Source organism: Glycine soja, chromosome 18, assembly GCF_004193775.1.
Source record: "Glycine soja cultivar W05 chromosome 18, ASM419377v2, whole genome shotgun sequence".
Classification (NCBI taxonomy): Eukaryota; Viridiplantae; Streptophyta; class Magnoliopsida; order Fabales; family Fabaceae; genus Glycine; species Glycine soja.
The window spans coordinates 3,916,017-3,936,603 of NC_041019.1; the positions used below are offsets into that span (position 1 = coordinate 3,916,017).

At 34.2% G+C, this 20,587-nt stretch overlaps 3 protein-coding genes across 6 annotated transcripts; 2 read left to right on the top strand and 1 right to left on the bottom strand.

Moving 5' to 3' along the window:
* Positions 1 to 1,481: 1,481 nt before the first annotated feature.
* On the top strand, positions 1,482 to 6,987 carry LOC114397593 (FACT complex subunit SPT16-like). Of its 3 annotated transcripts, none has more exons than XM_028359706.1 (3): positions 1,482 to 1,779; positions 1,970 to 2,080; positions 3,540 to 6,987. In XM_028359706.1, exons 2-3 carry the CDS (start codon positions 2,030 to 2,032, stop codon positions 6,759 to 6,761), a joined length of 3,273 nt encoding a protein of 1,090 aa, XP_028215507.1. In that variant the 5' UTR covers positions 1,482 to 1,779; positions 1,970 to 2,029; the 3' UTR covers positions 6,762 to 6,987. The 3 variants fall into 3 exon arrangements, with proteins under 3 accessions (XP_028215507.1, XP_028215508.1, XP_028215509.1); XM_028359707.1 differs by having other exon boundaries at positions 1,483 to 1,779; positions 1,970 to 2,088; XM_028359708.1 differs by lacking the exon at positions 1,482 to 1,779 and having other exon boundaries at positions 1,981 to 2,081.
* Positions 6,988 to 9,555: 2,568 nt separating this feature from the next.
* LOC114395232 lies at positions 9,556 to 12,386 on the top strand. 2 transcript variants are annotated; one of them, XM_028356954.1, is made up of 2 exons: positions 9,556 to 9,658; positions 10,866 to 12,386. In XM_028356954.1, exon 2 carries the CDS (start codon positions 10,901 to 10,903, stop codon positions 12,011 to 12,013), a length of 1,113 nt encoding a protein of 370 aa, XP_028212755.1. In that variant the 5' UTR covers positions 9,556 to 9,658; positions 10,866 to 10,900; the 3' UTR covers positions 12,014 to 12,386. The 2 variants fall into 2 exon arrangements, with proteins under 2 accessions (XP_028212755.1, XP_028212756.1); XM_028356955.1 differs by lacking the exon at positions 9,556 to 9,658 and adding an exon at positions 9,711 to 10,229.
* A 3,054-nt stretch (positions 12,387 to 15,440) lies between these two features.
* Positions 15,441 to 15,854, bottom strand: LOC114396234. The gene has a single exon (XM_028358137.1). The coding sequence runs from the start codon at positions 15,852 to 15,854 to the stop codon at positions 15,441 to 15,443; it is 414 nt and encodes a 137-aa protein (XP_028213938.1).
* Between the last annotated feature and the right edge of the window lie 4,733 nt (positions 15,855 to 20,587).

The window sequence follows — 20,587 nt, forward strand, 5'->3', positions numbered from 1 at the left end:
TTTCTTTGTTAGAAAGCGGGTGAAACATGCAGGTTAAATTATCACAAAACCAATTGGAATTTAGCATATTGAATTATGTTTTCTTTGGAATTTTATTTGAAACCTGATAATATTTCATTAATTATTGGTCCTTTCTTGAGGTGGATCAAAGCTTCTTCTCTCCTCATTTGTTCACTATTCAAAAGCTGTTAAATGTTGGTGCTTTTTCTACTTTTTATTATGTTTTCTGTTTATTTTTTAAAATAATTTTAAATTGTTTTGCTTTTTTAATTCTCCCGCTCTTTTCATTAGTGATTTGTGAGTGAATTCATTTCATCCCCATGGTGGTTTGAGCCATGTTGGCTAAATTTTGGCTCACTACTACTAAAGTGAGCCAACCACTGATCTGAAAGTTTTGACTACAGGTGCGTGAAGAGCCACAGCTTTAGCTTGAACTGGTAACTAGTAAGTCCCCACATTTTGGGATTCTTATCCAAATAGTATTGTGACATGGATATGACATGAGACAAACCTAGTTGTTTTGTATGCGTCTTAAAATTTCACCCTCGTAGTAGTAGGTCATTAAGTCTTATGGAACTTGCCTCTGTCTTGGATAGCATTGAGCTATCTATCAAATATTTTCCTTTTCCTTTTACGACATGGGAGAATTCATAGGGATGAGTAAATTACTGTTACAGGCATTGTTTTATTCATCCGATTGGGATGGTTTTGGGTTGATTGGATTTGAGATGTTATTAGGTGACTAAAGGAGTAATGAAGGAAATAAATAATCTTTAGAAAAGTCAACTTTTTAAAAAGAAAGTCAAAAAATAATATGTAAGATATGACTAAAGTGAAGGAAAAATCTTACTTAAAATAATACCTCTAATAATAATATTTTTTCTGGAGTATTATATATAAAAATATATTTAAATATGATTTAAATATATTTTTGGTGTTTATAATTTAGTGATTTTTTTATTTTTAGTTCTTGTAAAATTATCTTTTTATTTTTAATTATTATAAGTTATATTTGTTTTGTTTTTAATTCTTAATACACTTTAAATAATATTTTAAATAATAAAAAAATGTTATCCAAAGAGTCACAAAAACAAAAAATAAAAAAAATAATTTTTTAAGAGTTAAAAATCAAAAAATACTAAATTTCAACATTTAAATCTTTAAATATTTATTGACATACATTTATTAAAATTTAAACTAAATAATTAATAAAAGATTAAAAATTTAAAATAATATAAAGAATGAACTGAAGAGAATAACAATTTTACAAAACAATTTTATCATCATTAATTCATTTTAAGTTTTTATTGCTTATATAATTAATACTATAAAAAAATATAAATAAAAAATTATAATTAATGTTAGTATTAAAATAATATTATTTTAAAACAAATTTTTATCCTACTTGACTATTATTATGGGATCGAGTATTATAGACATTTATTATTGTTAAATATTTTCTTATTTTTGTTTATACCATGTGCCTCAACTTTCTATGATGATGATATAATCATTCTTACCAGATGAACCCTAATTTCCATCCTTTCGATCTTCCCTTCTTCTCCTTCTCCTTCATCTTTTTTGGTCGATGCTCCATCTCAACCACACCGCACAGAGAGTATATATTTATGTGTGTGTGTGTGCATTGAAACTCTGATCTTCGACCCCACCCAATTTTACTGCCCCAAATTCAGTCTCATAAATCCCCAAATTAAGGAGGAAAAAGAAAGCACGAAAAGCTCTCGCTCACCCCCAGACAGACGCAAAGTGACCGAAAAGGTTTTGATCTTTCCATTTTTGGGATTTAATATTGGTTTTCATTTTTCCACTGTGATTTTAGAATCATGAAGCTCTAATTTCGTGGTAGAAAGTAAAAGCCATTTTTTTTTTCTGTTTTACTATTTAAAAAAATTGATAGTTAGGAATTATTGGGTTAATGAGTGGAATTCGTGATTTGTTCATCATACAGTTATGTAAAAGACTCGGCAATTCATTGGGGCGCTATTTTCTTAATCTCTCTTCGAATTGCATGTGTGGCTGTGGCAGAGGTGACTTGCTGTTCTCAAGCCTTCAAGGAAAAGTTGTGTGGTTTGTATTTTCTTCTAAATCTCGCATTCTATGTTTTTGTATTAATGCTCAAGTGGCTGGACCTTCATTTGAGTATTTTAAATTTGTGGCATATTTCCTTATTTCCAAATCTCTCTGTTTACTGATTTGCATGGTATCCATGTCCGGAATTTCATATATAAAGCATGAAAGCAAACACTCCCGTAGGTATTGATTTAAGGGCTATTATACCGAGTTCGAGACTATGAAATTGCACAACTAGTGAAGTAATGCTATTTCCTTTCTTTTGTGTTCTCATTTGTTAAAGTACATGCTGACCTGCTATTGTAAATGTTATATCTAAAATTATTTGATGCTTACTACTTTCATTATTTACTAATTTTCTGGATTTAAGGGTTATACTTAATTACTTATTATTAATTTAAACTGTCTTAGATGTGGGTTTGTGTACATTCGGATTGTTTTTGTGCTCTTTTTTCTCTTATATGAAAAGGTCAGTAGATTGCCCACTCCTAGATCTTTTTCTTAGTAGCTTGTTTTGGATCTTTAGTTTGTGCTGCTTATTTATTGTTTGTATGCTTGTTCTTATTCCTACACTCCAGTTCCCTCTTTTCCCCAAATGTTGGGCAGTTCTTCAAGCAACAAATTTTCTTTCATAAATGTCAGGCAATCATTAGTTTTGCACTTTTGCTGATTGTGACCATTGAACATTCCTCGAGCCTCATTATGTGGCTATATACCATATTTACTCGATTATTTTTCTTTCAAGTTGTTTATCTGAGGCTGTACTGAAAGGTTGTAAAAGCAACGAAGTTATCTTTCCCATGGTTGTACATTCATTTTTTTCAAACATGATATAATTGGAGTTCATTTTGCTCAATGATTCTGATTTAGATAGATTTCTTATAGCTTCTTTTGTTGCTACCATATTTTGATATTTTCATATATTCTTTGGGTATCACATTCCATTGTTACAGATGGTGCTTAGATCTACACTATCCTGAATATTGCTATTTCGAAAAGTATGTTAGTTGGGGAAATGATAATACTTTTGTCATGATTTACGTCTATTCTTGGTAATATTTTCCAGTAGTTTCATTTATGCTGCACCATCATCTATAGTGATTGCATGTTGCTTATTTCTTTGCTTTGTTGATCTTAACTCAGTACAAGCAGATGGTACTTATAATTGTTATATTACATTCTTCAAAGTTCAATGTATAATTAGAGTTCATTATTTCAAACTTATGGGTTTATTTATTCATATTCTTGGATTTTATAATTTTGTTGTTTGTGTCTTGAGATATGGCCAAGGACAAAAATGGAAGGGATGGAGATAACTAGGACTCCTTGTTCCGTTAAGCACCCACTGTTCCCATGGCTAAAAAAGAACTGAAAAGTATTTTGCATCAGTATTTTTTTGCTAAACTTCTTACTAATGTTACTGTGCTTCTCTTGATTTTTTTTTCCAGAGTGGTAGGAAAACTATGGCAGACCATCGAAATGGAAGTACACAACCTCCTAATGGAAAGACCAGTGCAGCAGGATCCGCATATTCTATTGATCTGAATGCATTTCAATCCCGATTGAAAGCTTTTTATGAGCACTGGGATGATCACAAAACAGATCTGTGGGGCTCTTCTGATGCAATAGCAATAGCATGTCCTCCACCTTCAGAAGATCTGCGATACCTGAAATCTACTGCTCTGAACTTATGGCTGCTTGGATTTGAGTTCCCTGAGACAATTATGGTTTTCATGAAGAAGCAGATCCATATCTTGTGCAGCCAAAAGAAGGCTTCTATTCTTGAATCTGTCAAAAAATCTGCCAGAGAGGCAGTTGGTGCAGATCTTGTTTTGCATGTCAAACCTAAAAACGATGATGGATCTGCTCTAATGGATGCTATATTCCGCGCCATCCGTGCTCTGCCAAAGTCTGATGACCATGATTCTTCCACTGTTGGATACATATCAAGAGAGGCTCCTGAAGGGAAACTGCTTGAAACATGGACTGAAAAATTAAAAAATACAAAATTTCAACTAATTGATGTTGCCAATGGGTTCTCTTATTTGTTTGCGGCGAAGAGTAATGAGGAGCTTACATCAATTAAGAGAGCAGCATACCTCACCACCAGTGTGATGAAAAACTTTGTGGTTACTAAACTTGAGAATGTAATAGATGAGGAGAAGAAAATCTCTCATTCAACGTTGATGGAGGAGACTGAGAAAGTTATTCTGGAACCTTCAAAAGTCAATTGTAAGCTAAAGGCAGATAACGTTGATATTTGTTACCCCCCAATTTTTCAGAGTGGTGGAGAGTTTGATCTGAAGCCCAGTGCTGTCAGCAATGATGAGTTATTGCATTATGATTCTGCCAGCGTGATTATATGTGCAGTTGGAGCTCGATATAAGAGTTATTGCTCAAACATAGCTAGGACCTTCTTGATTGATGCAGACCCTCTTCAAAGTAGGGCTTATGAGGTTCTTCTGAAAGCCCATGAAGCTGTCATAGGTTCTATGAAGCCTGGAAACAAGTTAAGTGTTGCATACCAAGCTGCAGTTTCTGTTGTGGAAAGGGATGCACCTGACTTGATTTCATATTTGACAAAATCTGCTGGGACAGGCATCGGCATTGAGTTTCGTGAATCAGGATTGAATCTTAATGCAAAAAATGAACAGATAATTAGAGAAGGCATGGTCTTTAATGTGTCACTTGGTTTTCAGAATTTACAGTGTGAGAACAGTAAGTCTAAGAACAAGCAATTCTCTTTGTTGCTTGCTGACACAGTCATCATCACCAAAGATAAGACAGAAATTGTGACTTCTACAAGCTCAAAAGCTCTGAAGGATGTAGCATACTCTTTCAATGAGGATGAGGAAGAGGAAAGGCCAAGCACAAAATCAGATGCCAAGAAAGCGGAGCCCTTTATGTCTAAGACAACTCTTAGGTCAGACAATCATGAAGTTTCAAAGGAGGAGCTTCGCAGGCAGCATCAGGCAGAACTTGCTCGCCAGAAAAATGAAGAAACTGCAAGGCGTCTTGCTGGTGGTGGAAGTGAAACAGGAGAAGCCCGTTCCTCTGCAAGGACTTCAGCAGAACTCATGGCCTACAAAAACATAAATGACCTTCCCCCTCCCAGAGAGATGATGATTCAGATTGATCAGAAGAATGAAGCAGTTCTCTTGCCTATAAATGGAAGCATGGTACCTTTTCATGTGGCTTTCATTCGAACTGTTTCCAGCCAGCAGGACACCAACCGCAATTGCTATGTCAGAATTATTTTTAATGTTCCTGGGACTCCTTTCAGTCCTCATGATGCAAACTCAATGAAGTTCCCTGGATCTATATATTTGAAGGAGGCGTCATTCCGCTCCAAGGATTCGAGGCACATAAGTGAGGTTGTGCAGTCCATTAAAACACTCAGGCGTCAAGTTGTAGCAAGGGAGTCTGAGAGAGCTGAGAGGGCAACCTTGGTTACTCAGGAGAAACTGCAACTTGCTAATAATAGGTTTAAGCCGATAAGGTTATCTGACCTTTGGATCCGTCCTGCTTTTGGTGGGCGTGGGAGGAAGATACCTGGTACACTTGAGGCTCATGTTAATGGATTTCGTTATTCTACCACTAGGCAAGATGAGCGTGTAGACATAATGTTTGGCAACATTAAGCATGCATTTTTCCAGCCAGCAGAGAATGAAATGATCACTCTCCTACACTTCCATCTGCACAACCATATTATGGTAGGAAATAAAAAGACCAAGGATGTTCAATTTTATGTTGAGGTTATGGACATGGTCCAGAATGTTGGGGGTGGTAAGAGGTCAGCCTATGATCCTGACGAGCTTGAAGAAGAACAACGAGAGCGACAGAGGAAGAACAAAATTAATGTAGAATTCCAAACCTTTGTGAATCGGGTGAATGATCTCTGGGGGCAACCTCAATTCAATGGCTTTGACCTGGAGTTTGACCAACCTCTTAGAGAGCTTGGCTTCCCTGGGGTGCCTCATAAATCTTCAGTATTTATTGTACCTACTTCTGCCTGCCTTGTTGAACTGATAGAGACCCCTTTCCTTGTTGTCACGCTTAGTGAGATTGAGATTGTTAATCTTGAGAGAGTTGGACTTGGGCAGAAAAACTTTGATATGACAGTAGTTTTTAAGGACTTCAAGAGGGATGTCCTCAGGATTGATTCTATCCCTTCTACATCACTGGATGGCATCAAGGAGTGGCTTGACACAACAGACATCAAATATTATGAGAGCAGGCTGAATCTGAACTGGCGTCAGATCCTGAAGACAATCACGGATGACCCTCAGAGCTTTATTGAAGGTGGTGGTTGGGAGTTTCTGAATTTGGAAGCTACTGATTCAGAATCTGAGAACTCAGAGGAGTCAGATAAAGGTTACGAACCATCTGATGTGGAACCTGAATCTGATTCGGAGGATGAAGCTTCTGATAGTGAATCACTTGTTGAGTCTGAGGATGATGATGACGATGAGGATTCCGAGGAGGATTCAGAAGAAGAGAAGGGAAAAACATGGGAGGAACTGGAGAGGGAAGCAAGCAATGCAGATAGGGAGAAGGGAAACGAGTCTGACAGCGAAGAAGATAGGAAAAGAAGAAAGGCAAAAGGCTTTGGTAAGTCACGAGGAGCTAGTCTAAGCAGTAGTATGCCAAAGCGGTCTAAGTTAAGATAGATTTTTGGTTTTTGTTATTAGCCGATTTATGCTTTAGTTCAGCTGTTCTGTGCTGTTGCTGCGCTTAGCAGCTTTTGTGTTTGGACTTTGGAGCTGTCCTATCATTGTAACTATAAGTGTTTTGCTCCCATAGTTCAGCCACTCGATAGCAATCCTTGAATCCAATGTATGTCTTTAAAATGTTTACGTGCTTTTTTCATTTAGTGACTGCTTTTATTTTTGTTTCGTATTATTAGGTCTAATTTTTCAGTAGTCAACAGGCTAGAGAATCACCATGAATGAAACCAGTGATCCATGCCCACCATACCTATGTCTCCAAAGTCCAAACCATTTCTGGATTTTTACCCCAGTCTTATAAGGTTTTATATTATGTCATGTTTTGTTTTAATGAGCTGGAGCAAGACAAACTATATGCATATCAATTTTAATTAAAAAAAAAAGAGAAAAATAATTTTATGGTTAAAAAATTTAAAGATGTTATATTACAAGTTTTTTTTTAAAGGCATCTAGGATGTGAATAATACGTTATGATGGTGAAATTAATGAAAAGGAAAGGTATTGAAGCTTGTCTAAGACTAAAAACTATTTATCAAATTCAAATGGTATGATTATGCAATTAGATATATTTTGTGATAGTGAATGTTGGATTCTAAAGGCATAACATGAGCAGAAAGTAGAAGTAGGAAAAACTGACAAGAAATAGTAATAGACAAGGAGACATATTGAGGAGAAGATGACAAAAAATTGGTAAGGTAATCTAAAAATGTGCAAAGAAAAGCATTACATGCGCATTTGAAGAGAGTAATTTACATGGTTTTAGCATTGTGAAATTAGTAGAGACCGGGAGACATTTGAGATAATTATTAGAGTTGGTTTTTCATGAGCAATCGGTATAATTTTTTTTACAATATCAACCTATTATAAATGATCTAAATATGACTTTTAAAATAGTTATTATAAAATTAATAATTTTTTCTCACTTGATCATCTATAATTAAATAACAGTGTACTTTTCTTTTTTACTATGCATGTATAGTTAGATTAAATTTATTATTAAAAGTGACCTCATTAGTAAATAATATTTATGAAAGTTTGAATTTTACCTAAATTCAACGGTGTTGCATACCTGCATTATCTATATAACCCAAAAGAAGCATATTGTTGTTGTTATATTTAGACTTCATAAGGTAAATTTGACAGGCTAGTGTTATCTATAGTGGCAGCAGCAGTAACAGTGAAAGAAAGGAGTCACCTCCAATTAATGTAAGTAAAGGAGTGTTGAGGAACAGGAATAGCCATGTGACAAAGTTGCCATAAGAAGAATTGATTGTTGGCAAAGCCATCCTTCAGGCTTTTGAAGGATTTCACTAGAGTTCCTATGGCAGGCTTGGAAGAGACTACCCTCCTTCAAGTATTTAGAAGTGGTTGGATGGATGCAGTCCTTCAGAAAAACTGTATAAAGTCATTTAATAAAGGTAATATAAATAATAATAAAAAAATATTAGTAAACTAATAAGAAAAATAAAAAGTATTACTATAATAATATAATAGTCTAAAATCTGAATAGTAAAAATTAATGTCATAAAAAGGAAAATAAAAAATAAAAATTGCACGTAATAATAAATTGATAATATAATAATGAAACATAATAAAATAACATTATAGAAAGAAAAAAAATAAAAAATTATTTAAAATATTAAAATATGATTTAAAAATAAAAATATAAAGAATAGATTGAAAGAAATAGAAAGTTAAGAAATTCTCTAAAAACACTTTTGTTGAAAAAAAAACTTAAAAAATTATTCTCTTTGGGAAATAATAACTTCTAAAAATATTTTCGTTATAAATAATTATTCCAATTTATTATATATATAGGAAAGGAGTATTCTATTCTCCAGCAAGGCCCAATTTGTTGTACAAATTGAAACTAGGGATGACAAAAAACTCATATCTATGTGTGCAGATACTCATGTAAAATTCGTTATAGATTGAAAATTGATACTTGAATAGATACTCGTTTATTAAATAATCTCGGGTATTCACACTTTAGAATTATTTAATATCATTAATTATATATAAAACAAAATTGCTTTAATTTTTTTTTTAGATAAAAGATTTAGTTGAGCGAGGTCTCTGTGGCCCATTAAGGTTAAAATATGCATCAAAATTCAAATAGTGTTTATAAGATATTTACCGATCACTTATTAAAAAAGTTCTCACATTAATAACAAGTCATGTCTTTGTGACATATGTACCCGATCCGGACTAACTAAACTAATATTTATTGGAATTTTTTTAATATAAATATACTTTCAAAATATTTTTTTAATAAAAAGATGTTACAAAATTATTTATTTAGTATAAATATGTTTTAAAAATACTGATTTTAAATTTTAATTTTTGTTTAAAATTCTATAATTTAATAAATACCACTAATTACCTACAAATACATAAAAAATGATATATATTCATTCAATTCAATATCTTTATAATTACGAATAGATATAAAAAGATTATTATTTGTATTTGATTGGTCTCATTATTAATCCTAGTTAGAACTCAAAGATAAAGATAAATAGGATTATATATTTAATTTGATATCATATAAAAATAAATAAATATAAAATTATTATATTTACCTTACTTATCTCATTATCAATCCTAATTAATATTTAAAGATAAAAACAAATAGATTATATATCTATTCAATTCGATATATGTGTAGGAACTAATAAATATAAGAAATAATTATATATACTCCCATGTGTGTTTGTTTGTCAACTCTAGATAGAACTAAAGAATATAGACAAATGCAGCTTTAAAAACCTAGCCAACTTTTTGTACTACCAATGCTGACTTGACTGTTACGAAATTTGGAACCCCCCTTCAACTCCTAGGTATGTGATCGCTTCTCCCTTCATGCTTCATAGAAAGGATTTAATTCCATATATCTATACTTGTTATAAAAAAAAAAAAAAAAAAAAAAAACAAGGGTTCATTTGTTAAATTCAAGAACACCGAAAAGTTCTCATTTTGTTCTTGATTAGACAATCATTTTTCATTGTTTTGTTTCCAACGCTGCTCCTTTCGTCCCCACTTATGCTTTTTCACCAAAAGGAATATATTTAGGGGGGAAAAGAGTAAGGAATGGTGTTAATTCTAATACAGTGAATTTTTTTGAGGGTGGACCGATTAGAATGGGGTTGACCACAAAGGCAACAACAGAAAAAACAGAGATTACTTAACGGGCAAGGAGGACAAAAGTTCAAACAGTGATCAACTAATATTCATAGATTCTTTAGCCTTTTTCTTTCTTTTTTGCTTTTGTGGTTCTGATTGATTCAATTCTTTATCCGTGTTTTGTTATCTCTGCTTAATGAAATTCAAGAAGTGATCTTCAGTCATATATTTCAGTAATTCTAGTGAAATTAAATTTACTGGTCTTCACATTCTTGGCAGCAAGTCAAGGTATTTTCCTTCTTTTAGTTCTGTTTGGTTACTTTTTCATCTGAGTTTTCATTTTCTGCTATTGTTATTATTTTTGTATACTAATTTCTTTTTCCCATTTACCATGTATCTTCTTTGTTTCTGTTTAGGATTTTTTTTTTAGTTCGGATGTTTTCTAATGACATTATCAAACTACAATCATTCCTTTTTGTTCAGTTTTTCTTGTCTTTGTTTTTCTGATTTCATGAATATATGTCAAGATAGTTTGAGTTGAATAAGAAAGTGATTATCTTTGCTTTTTTTTTTTTTTACTTTTTGTTTTCTACTCATCTGTTTCCTTGTAATGAATATAAATTGTGAAACCCTTCACATAGAAAACTTTGTTTAATTTGGCATTTCTTGGCTGGAGCTAAATCCTAGAGACTTTTATTACTCGTTTCTGTGTAAATTTTGGGAAAGCTGCTTCCAAGAAAGGCCACAAGAAGTTTCTTTCGAACTTCTTAAATACTATACAAAGTCATTACGTCAACCCAATTTGAACCAATCATGATGATTGATCAATGATCCCTCCTTCCTAGAAACCTTCCCTTTGAAACATTTTTCCATTAGCCTAAAATCAAATGCCCCATTAATCAGATTCATTTTTTTTGTTCTCAGGATCTTGAGAAAAGTGGTGGCACTGAAAATTGAGTATGGAAACTGAAAATTGCCATACTGTTGGCACAACCTCACTAGATATTAGTGTTGGTATTGTTTGCCACTATCAGTTTGAAAATGGGTCATCTCAGTTGGCTTTCATGGATGTTGAAAGTGAAAGAGGAGCTTCCCTTGACCATTCCCTCAGCTTCTCTACAGAAAACTTTGTGCAGACCCTTGCTTTTTGCAACGGCTTGATTCTCTTGTCTGGTTTTAGTGGTGACCAATCCTGTTACCATGTGTTCAACCCCCTCACCAAGCACAATGTCATGATCCCTCAAACTAGTACCCAAGGGGGTGTTGTTAGAGTTGGATTGGCCTATGATGGAGACCAATTTGAGGTTGTTCTTGTTGAAGCAGGGTCTTCAAATTCCAATGGACTAAAACTGCATGTTTTCTCTTCTGACACTGGCCAATGGAGGTGCCACTACCCCACCAATATAACTTCTGCCCCATCTTTGCAAGAACTTGAGTTCCAAGAACTTGGCACACCTCCTCTTTATGCGAACAGCGCGATTCATTGGGAAATATGTGGATATTTGTTGGTCTATCAAGTTCAAGGCAGCCATTGTGCACTATATGAGCTACCCAACTACTTTGATGATTGGTCTTGGCAATCAACTTTAAGTTATCGCCGTAGCTTGTGCGAATCAGGAGGAGAGGTCTACTACTGCTACACTGATTTCGACGGCTTTCACATTTGGAAACTCCTCAATGAGGAAGAGCATCCCGGATTCTTCAATTATTGTGATTACAAAAGGTTTCCATGGAAACTAGTCCATAGTGTCATGCATCAAGTGCTTATGCCTAAGCACCAAAACTTTTTTGGCAGCTCCTTTGTTTGGGAGCCTTACAAGGTTGCACCCATTGCCTATAATGAACAAGCCCAGATCATATATTTGCAGCTTCCAGGAATTGTTGTTGCTTACAACTTTGATACAGGAACTATGGGATCAGTCTGCACCTACTCTTATCCAGGCATAAACTTCAATTGCTGCTCATTCTTTTCTTCAACTGCTTCTGGGCCTCACCATGCACAAAGAGACAGCACAAATGGACAATCGGAGCTGAATCTACCCATAGCAGAGATGGAAAAGTTAACCCTCTAAATCAAGTTTTGATATTCAGGTGTCATTAAACTCCATTTCTGCTATAGTTAATTTTCACATTTTGCTTGGTGAACAACTATGTGGCTGTATCTATATGCGTATAGAAGAACTTATGAATTCGCTGAGACATTGTTATATTTTATCATTTGTATATGTGACCATCAGGCACTCTCTTAGACAGTGGGATCCATCTTTTTTTGTGTTCTGTAATTTGATTCAATTGTACTAATGTTAAAATATTGATCCCACTGTCTAAGAGAAGGGCAACCCTAATAATGTTAAAATATTGACCCCTAATAATGTAACAGAAATATGGTTCCATTGTACTAAGGTACAATGGAAACATGGTTCCATGAGAAGGGCATTTTTGGAATAATGAAAATTTCATCCACGTGAGTAGTGTGAATAGGAGGAAATCTGTAGTGTCAATAATAGCTTCCTTCACTTCTTGTGCTTCACCCCATTTTAACGGGCTGTTAATTCATCAACCCATCTTGGCCCAATATAGGTCGGTGGATCAATGAAGTAACTAATATACTATGGACAAGAAAAAGACTAAGCTAATTTCGAAAAAAACTACAATAGAATTTAAAAAGATTAAACTTTAAAGTTTATTAAACCTCATTAAATACAGTAATTTAAACTGTACAGCATAAATAAATATGTAATAGATTATCTTTTAGTTTGCAATTGTTTTAACCAAAATGTTTATATGGTAGCCTACAGCCTGTTATTTTTTCAATTATTTGTAGGAATTAAATTCAAGTGTAAAAAAATTAACAACAATTTAATATTTTACTTGTTTACATTTTACTTAAATTAAAAACTACTATCACGAGATATATGCTTGTTTTCTACCAAATAATTCCTAATATACCCTTAGTTGGCAAAATAACATTCTTTATATAAAATGCATTTTTTTAGGTGAATTAAAAGTTACATATTTCATTTTTTTTAGATAACATATTTCATTTTAGTGTACGTTATACTCATTGTTTTTATTGGTCCATACGTTATCAAAGAAATGGCTACAATTAAATTAGGTACATCTTATGTATATTTTAAAACGTTCTAAAAAATATACTATTTTTCTTTAAATAGTTTAAATTATGATAACACGTACACCTCTTTTGTTTACACAGTTATTTATAATTGCTATCAATTATCATCACTCTTGTACAAAAAATAAATAAATATCTGGGTGTTGCTAGGAGCACCCAACATTATTGCTGGTGCACCCAGCACCCTACGTGAAAAGGTAAAAATACCCTTATGTATTTTAAAAATATTTTTGTGCACCTAGCTCATTCAGCTTGATCTGTGCATAGGTTTTTGTTGATCCGCAGAAGTTATATTTAATCCATAGTTGACATAGATGATCCGTATGCTTGTGTACGGATTAAGTTGATCCGTAACAAGATTGCGGATCAACTTGATCCGCAAGTGACTTGTGGATCAACTTGATCCACGACTGTCTTACGGATCAAGTTGATCCGCAAGTCACTTGCGAATCACTTTTATCTGCGATTGTCGTGCGGATCAACTTGATCCGTAAATCACTTGTGGATCAACTTAATCCGCAAGAAGATTGTGTGTTTGTTTTTTATTTTAGATGAGGATTTTATTTTGTTTTTAAATACGAATAACATAAAATTTGTACGAATTCAAACGTAAAATCATTCCAAACATAAAATAACATTACATTAACTTCAAACATTACATTAACTTAAAGAGAGTGGAAAGAAATAAAATTAGCATCAAATACGACAATTAAGCCATGCTAATTTTGTGACAAGGACATAGACATATTATCTTCCATTTCGATTACATGCTTACTAAAAACAGCTAAAATTTCTATTGGCCCGAATTTTTTCTAGTAGTTAGAATGCACTAACACCTTCAACATGTCATCGTTGGTTTTCAATTCAATAATTTTGAATTTGATAATTTTATCTAAATACTCATAATGACTTGGTTGTCAAAAAAATAATCATTTTACCGTTTGTGTTTCATGAATCCTATGAGGCGCAACTTGCTTAATCAAATCCTCCAGTTTATCCATGGTACATCCGGAAGGAATGCCAAACTTTTTGGGATTTTTTTCCTATGAATGAGTAACCAACAAACTCATTTTGGCGTGACATGTTCCACCTCCCATTGTAATACAGCAGGGCATCATGAGTAGGGATCATAATGGCTTCAAGTATGTTTAATATATCATCTGGTGTTCTACCAATGGTGCATAATAACTTAATTGGACCAACACTTGAAAATTGATGATTACACATTAACATTGTGTTAACATCATCATCATTTTTCAGTTGCATACATTGAAAGCGAAGGATATTGTGTATTATGATTTTTAACGTTTGAAAATCACAAGCGATAGGTACTCGAAAAGGTACTGGAGTGGAAGTTTGAAAATAAACACCACTGTCGTTGGGAACAATGGAACCATTTGGAAAAATAAAACCTAATATGAAATTCACAATTGTCTGACTACTTGTTTCTCCCAAGAATGTCATACTTTGTTCAAAGAGTTGAGTTAGGAATGAATGTTTGATTTTTGACAGTGTTTGGCTATGTGATATATATAAATGAGTTTCAATATCATTGATTCAATTTTTTAAAATAAATACATATGCGTGCACATGGTTTTTGTCTGTGTTGTCAACCACACCAATGACGTGACATGCTAACACGCTTTATGTTAACACGCTTGCATTTTCTAATGTGTAGTCAAGTCTTATAGTGTTTTGTCACGCTTTATGTTAACACGCTTGCATTTCCCAATGTATTGTCAACTCAGACAATGATTTATCATACATGCGTACTTTATTTTAGTTGCACCAATTTATTTTTTTTGAAAAAGCAACAATTAACTAATAATTTTTATGTTAACATAACAAATAAATAAAGGTACATTTTCAATCATCATTTAAGTCAACATAGTCTCTTTTGTACATCGTGAAACTTCTATAATGCTACATTCTACTAATATATGAAGTTGGTCACTGCTTCACCTGAGGATGACAATTACTAGACCATAACAATGCTATCGGCGGTAAAGGACAACGATCTTTTAAATAAATCTGTCGTACATGCAAAAAAAATAATATTAACTCAATCGTACACAACTGATTGCATAAATATAAACAAAAACTTTATATCTACAATGTACCTGAACAAAATGATTATTATAGACATGACTGATACAAATTATGTGATGCACCGAAGAATCTCCCGATGATTGACTTCTAAGAGGAAAGAACGTCATGCTTTGTTGGTGAGACAAGGATACAAGGATTACATTATACCTTGATGCAATCACATATCCCATGTCGGTTATATCCATCCACTTATCCATAGTGATTTGAATGAAACAAATATAGACGTCAAAGTTTATTTTAAAGTTAAGTCTTAAAAATCAAAAACATAAATTAAATATGTTGGTTAACCCATCAACATGTAGTGGCATCCTTAAATCCTCAAATCTGTCCGTGCCACCAAAGAGCTTGATATAATCTTCTGAGAATTTGCCAAGTTCTATAAGCAGATGGGTGCGGACCAACGACCAAGAGTCTTCATCCATACCTAATAAATCGGCAACCGATCGATATCCACAATTTCCATCAGCTTCAACATCAACAATATTATCAATAAAGTCATGGATAAATGGCTGAAATTGATCCAACATAGGCATCATCCTTCTTGGATTGGGTTGGTCAGAAGATGATGCACTACGCCTCACTGACGAATTGCTACTTTGTTGAGAATGAAAAGCATCTACATACTCCCAGTAAGATGGATCACGCTTTGTTGACCTTGGGTTTCTGTTCATCAGTTTCTTCAGTGCAGCTTTTGTGAGCGGATCGTTTGATACAGGCCATGGAGGTTTGGATGACGCCACTTCCGGTGAAGGAAGATAAGTCAGGATAGACGCCATAAGGATTACCTTGATAATTCTGAGATTGGTTCAACAAGAAACTCAGAGAGAAACTCTCACCAAATTTTATCAAATGCCAAAAGTTTTTTTTATTGAAAACAAAAACCAATACTTATAGTGTATCTGAACAAAAAGATAAAAATAGACATGGGCCTTTCAAACAGTTTGGGCCAAAATTATAACTAAAAACTTATTTAACTTGGGCCTTCAAGTTAGTTTGGGCCTTCAGCAACAATTAATAGTCTTGATAGTGTCTCTGCCTCTGGACCTTTATCCTTCTCCACTTGGGCCTTCATCTTTCTCCACTCGAGGGTTTCGTCCTTCTCCACTTGGGCCTTTAGCCTGTATTTGGCCAGTTTCATGATTCTCATCATTCCCTCCTTCTTGGAAAACATTTGCCCTCAAATGTCCAGGATCATCACCGGGTTCAAGTACCAATTCCTTCCTTTTCTTGTGGGCTTGCTTGTCATAACTTTCATTCTTCTTTGCAATTTGCACCTTCACTTGGTCATACAATCTTTTCACATACTCAACTTTGGCATGTGCATCCTTATGCTGAGTCTCTTGGGGCTTGCTATTGTAAGTTGGCCTGTTAGGCAATGAAGCTCCAGGAAAGAGATCAACTTGATGTTCTATGCCTCTTGAAGGTGACAGTTCATGAGGAATCTCCTTAGGAAAGACATTTTTAAATTCCTACAATAAGGGTTGAACACTAGGAGAAATAGAAATAGTAAACTCATTAGAATTATCAGTAGAAATTTTACTGTCTTTGCAATACTGTAGATTGAGTGGTTCATGAGCAAGTAACACTTTCCTCACTTCACTCGCCTCTACAAAATAATTAAATTTTCTCTCATGTGTATCACTCTTTTCCTCGGGTGTATCACTCTTATTTTTCATATGCTTCTGTGGTGCCTCACTATTTTCTTTCTCTCGTTCTCTCTTTTCTCTCATTCTGATTTGGTCATCACACACTTCTCTAGGGGATAGAGGTTTAAGAGTAAACAAGGAAGATTTGGCTATTCGTCTGTAGAGCTCTTCTTTGTTACGGTTCAACAAACGTTGCATTTGTGTAGTCATCGCGTCCAGAAATAAACGTTGAGATTCGCCCAATTGATGATATACACCATCATTGTCACCAGCTCCTGCCATGATTAAGGAGTAAAGAATTTTGCAGTAATTTTAAAAAAAAGATTCAGGACCTCACCACACTCTACTCACGTGTTTCTCTCTTTGATGGTAGTTCACTCGTGTTTAATGCTCTCAATATAGGCTTTTGTGTGATTTTTTCACTCTTACCTTTTACCACTCACTCCCTCTTAAGTTCCTGGATGAATCAAATTAGACACACAAGGTATATAACAGGAAAGACAGTTTAATTATCACAGACTGTGTAGCAGATTTAATTTGGATAACAAATCAGATTTGATTTTGGTTAACAGATTAGACTTGATTTGAATTTAGATTTGATTTGGATAACAGATTAGACTTGATTTAGATAATAGATTAGACTTGATTTGATTTGGATAACAAATCTGATTTGGATAACAAATTTTGATTTCATTTGATTTGGATAACATATCAAATTTGGATAACAAATTAGATTTAATTTGGATAACAGATATGATAACAAATAAGATAATAGATAGGATAACAGATATGACAAGTAAACTTCAAATGCTCATAACTTTTGCTACGGTTGTCCGTTTGAGGCCCACTATATATCAAAGCGCTCAGAATTCAGAGGAGAATCTAGAAAAGGGGATTTAATCCACGATTTTCTTTCAAAAAAAACACCTCTAAATGCCTCAATTTCGTGTTCAAAGATCAAACACCCACTTTTTTATTTTCAATTTTTTTTGCAATTTTTTTTGACACAAAGTGTGAAAGACACAAGAAACAAGAACAAGAACACAAATAACAGAACACAAGACGCAAACAAAAACGAAATAAGATGTAAACAAGAACGCAAATAACAGAACAAGGATAAAAACACGAACCAAGACAAATTACAAAGAAAAAAATATGATAGAATAGGATATGATAGAACCTGTATCAAGAGCCGAAGCTCTGATACCAGATGATGTGAACCTGAGTAGGAACGGATCGTTTGATACAGGCTACGGAGGTTTGGATGATGCCACTTCCGGTGAAGGAAGATAAGTCAGGGTAGACGCCACAGGGATTACCTTGATAAGTCTGAGATTGGTTCAACAAGGAACTCAGAGAGAAACTCTCACCAAATTTTATCAAATGCCAAAATTTTTTTTATTGAAAATAAAAACCAATACTTATAGTGTATCTGAACAAAAAGATAAAAATAGACATGGGTCTTCCAAACAGTTTGGGCCAAAATTACAATAAATAAAAATTATAACTAAAAATTTATTTAACTTGGGCCTTCAAGTTAGTTTGGGCCTTCAGCAACAATTAATAGTCTTGATAGTGTCTCTGCCTCTAGGCCTTCATCCTTCTCCACTTGGGCATTCATCCTTCTCCACTCGGGGGCTTTGTTCTTCTCCACTTGGGCCTTCGTCCTTCTCCACTTGGGCCTTTAGCCTGTATTTAACCAGTTTCATGATTCTCATCAGGAGGACACATCGAATTTTAATTAGGGTATGCAATCTCCCAAAGCTTAGTCTTCAGAGTAAACTTACCACAAAAATCAAGTTCTTAAAATCTTTTGGATATAGTTTCCATTACTTCCTTGATGCTCACCTCGAGCTCAGATAACCGTTGGTCTGAAAAACTGAGTCTCCCCTAGAACATATGGATTGAATCCAGTGGGATGCAACCAACAACATATTTGGATAGCTCACAAGCACAAGGAAGACCGTGCGTGATTCTCATCACACAACCATAAGTGGAAGGATTCTTGCCAGCATAGTGAACACGCTCAAATTCAACAGCAATCTAATTTAAAGCATACCTTGAAATCATTCCAAGAAGCCTCTTGTATAAGGTTTTTTTGAAGACATGTCCAACAACATGTGTACTTGTTTCAAATGATGCTCTAATTTCCATATGATGTAGCGTCATCATGTTGTTCATGGCATCCCAGACACTGCATAAGTCTCCAAGGCTACTCTGTAACACTCTTTTTAAAGCCCAATGAGCAGATTCAACCCTACATTTCAAATACACAAATAACAATAAACATGTACAACAATAAAAATCCATCAATTCATCAATGTTAATAGAAATAAGTGAACAATTTCATACCAGTTTGTTGTTGTATTCCCTAAGTGCATCACCTTAATCGTCCACGCGGTAACAATTTTTTCCTTGTGTGGAATTATCCATGTATCCTTGACTTAATCAACAAACATTGGTCAAGGTGAACAAATCATTTCAAACCTCTTTAGGCACTCATCAAACTGCTGCTTCGAAGGACAATCAACAAGAGTTCCCCAGGCATTCATGACATATTCTCAAGCATTTCTTTGACCAATTAACGATTTACATTTGACCTTCACATTCATGTTTATGTGAAAGCTGCACAACAAATTTGTACACTCAGGAAATACAATTTTCACTGTATTCATTAATGCTAGGTCTCTGACAGTGACTAACTCTAGGGAGGACATCACGTCTTAAAAATATACCTCGGAAGCGTTCTAAAGCCCAAACAACATTATTAAGACGTTCACCCTCTAAATATGCAAAACCAGTAGAGAGTGTCATCCCAGTTGGTGTCACCCCAACAAAATCGAGCAGTGGGAGTTTGTACCTGTTTGTTTTGTAGGTACTGTCTATCAAAAATACCAAATTGCATGCGTTGACTAACTTCACTGCATCAGGGTGACACCAAAAGATATCACAAACCACGTCTTGATCTTTTAATCTATGCCAATGAATATACTAATCCCATTCAAGAAGCTTCATTAGATATTGCATTTTAGTATCACTTCCTCTTATGGAAGAACGGTATGCACTTCTTGCATTGTATATTTGTTTGATGGTCGTACCACTATTGGCATTGTGCTCCTTTAGAGTCAACAGAATGTTTCTTGGTTTGACCATTGACTTCGTCATATCAGCAATAAATGTTTTTTCATCTTTAGTCAATCGCCCGACATATGGATGTCCAACTAATGACTTGGCCAATTCATGATTATGAATCCCACAAATCAACTTCATCATCTAGCCTTGTCCTCCAACCACTGGCTTGCCACGAAGCTTGAAGGGACACCCACATTTCCTAGTCACAGTGTCTCTTATAACAAATTCTTTCTTCCTACACCTATACTTGCCACTCCTTTTACAGTCAATTAACACAAACGAAGTTCTTCCTCTACTACCTGTGTTTGTGTCAGACCTTTCAATCACCGCCACAAATCTATTTTCATAAGCAACGGATCGAGCCCACCGCAAAACATCATCTCGACTGTCAAACACCTACAAACCAATCCAGATAATTTCAGTTTCCTACAATATATTCATTTTATTAAATCACTCACAATCATGAACATTATTATCTAAGAAATATTGAATGCATCTGAACAATCAACATGTGGTTCATTCACACCACATTCTTCTTCATTTTCATAATCCATATCCACTTCTTTAGGCATTATACCTTCATACATTCACTGATCTTCGTCCATCTTAACAATAAATCAAAATTT

Coding starts and splice junctions, on each gene's coding strand:
- LOC114397593 (XM_028359706.1), top strand. CDS start 2,030: ATGTGTGGCTGTGGCAGAGGTGACTTGCTGTTCTCAAGCCTTCAAGGA. Junction 2,081..3,539: donor TCTCAAGCCTTCAAGGAAAA/GTTGTGTGGTTT, acceptor TTTTTTTTCCAG/AGTGGTAGGAAAACTATGGC.
- LOC114395232 (XM_028356954.1), top strand. CDS start 10,901: ATGGAAACTGAAAATTGCCATACTGTTGGCACAACCTCACTAGATATT.
- LOC114396234 (XM_028358137.1), bottom strand. CDS start 15,854: ATGAACAGAAACCCAAGGTCAACAAAGCGTGATCCATCTTACTGGGAG.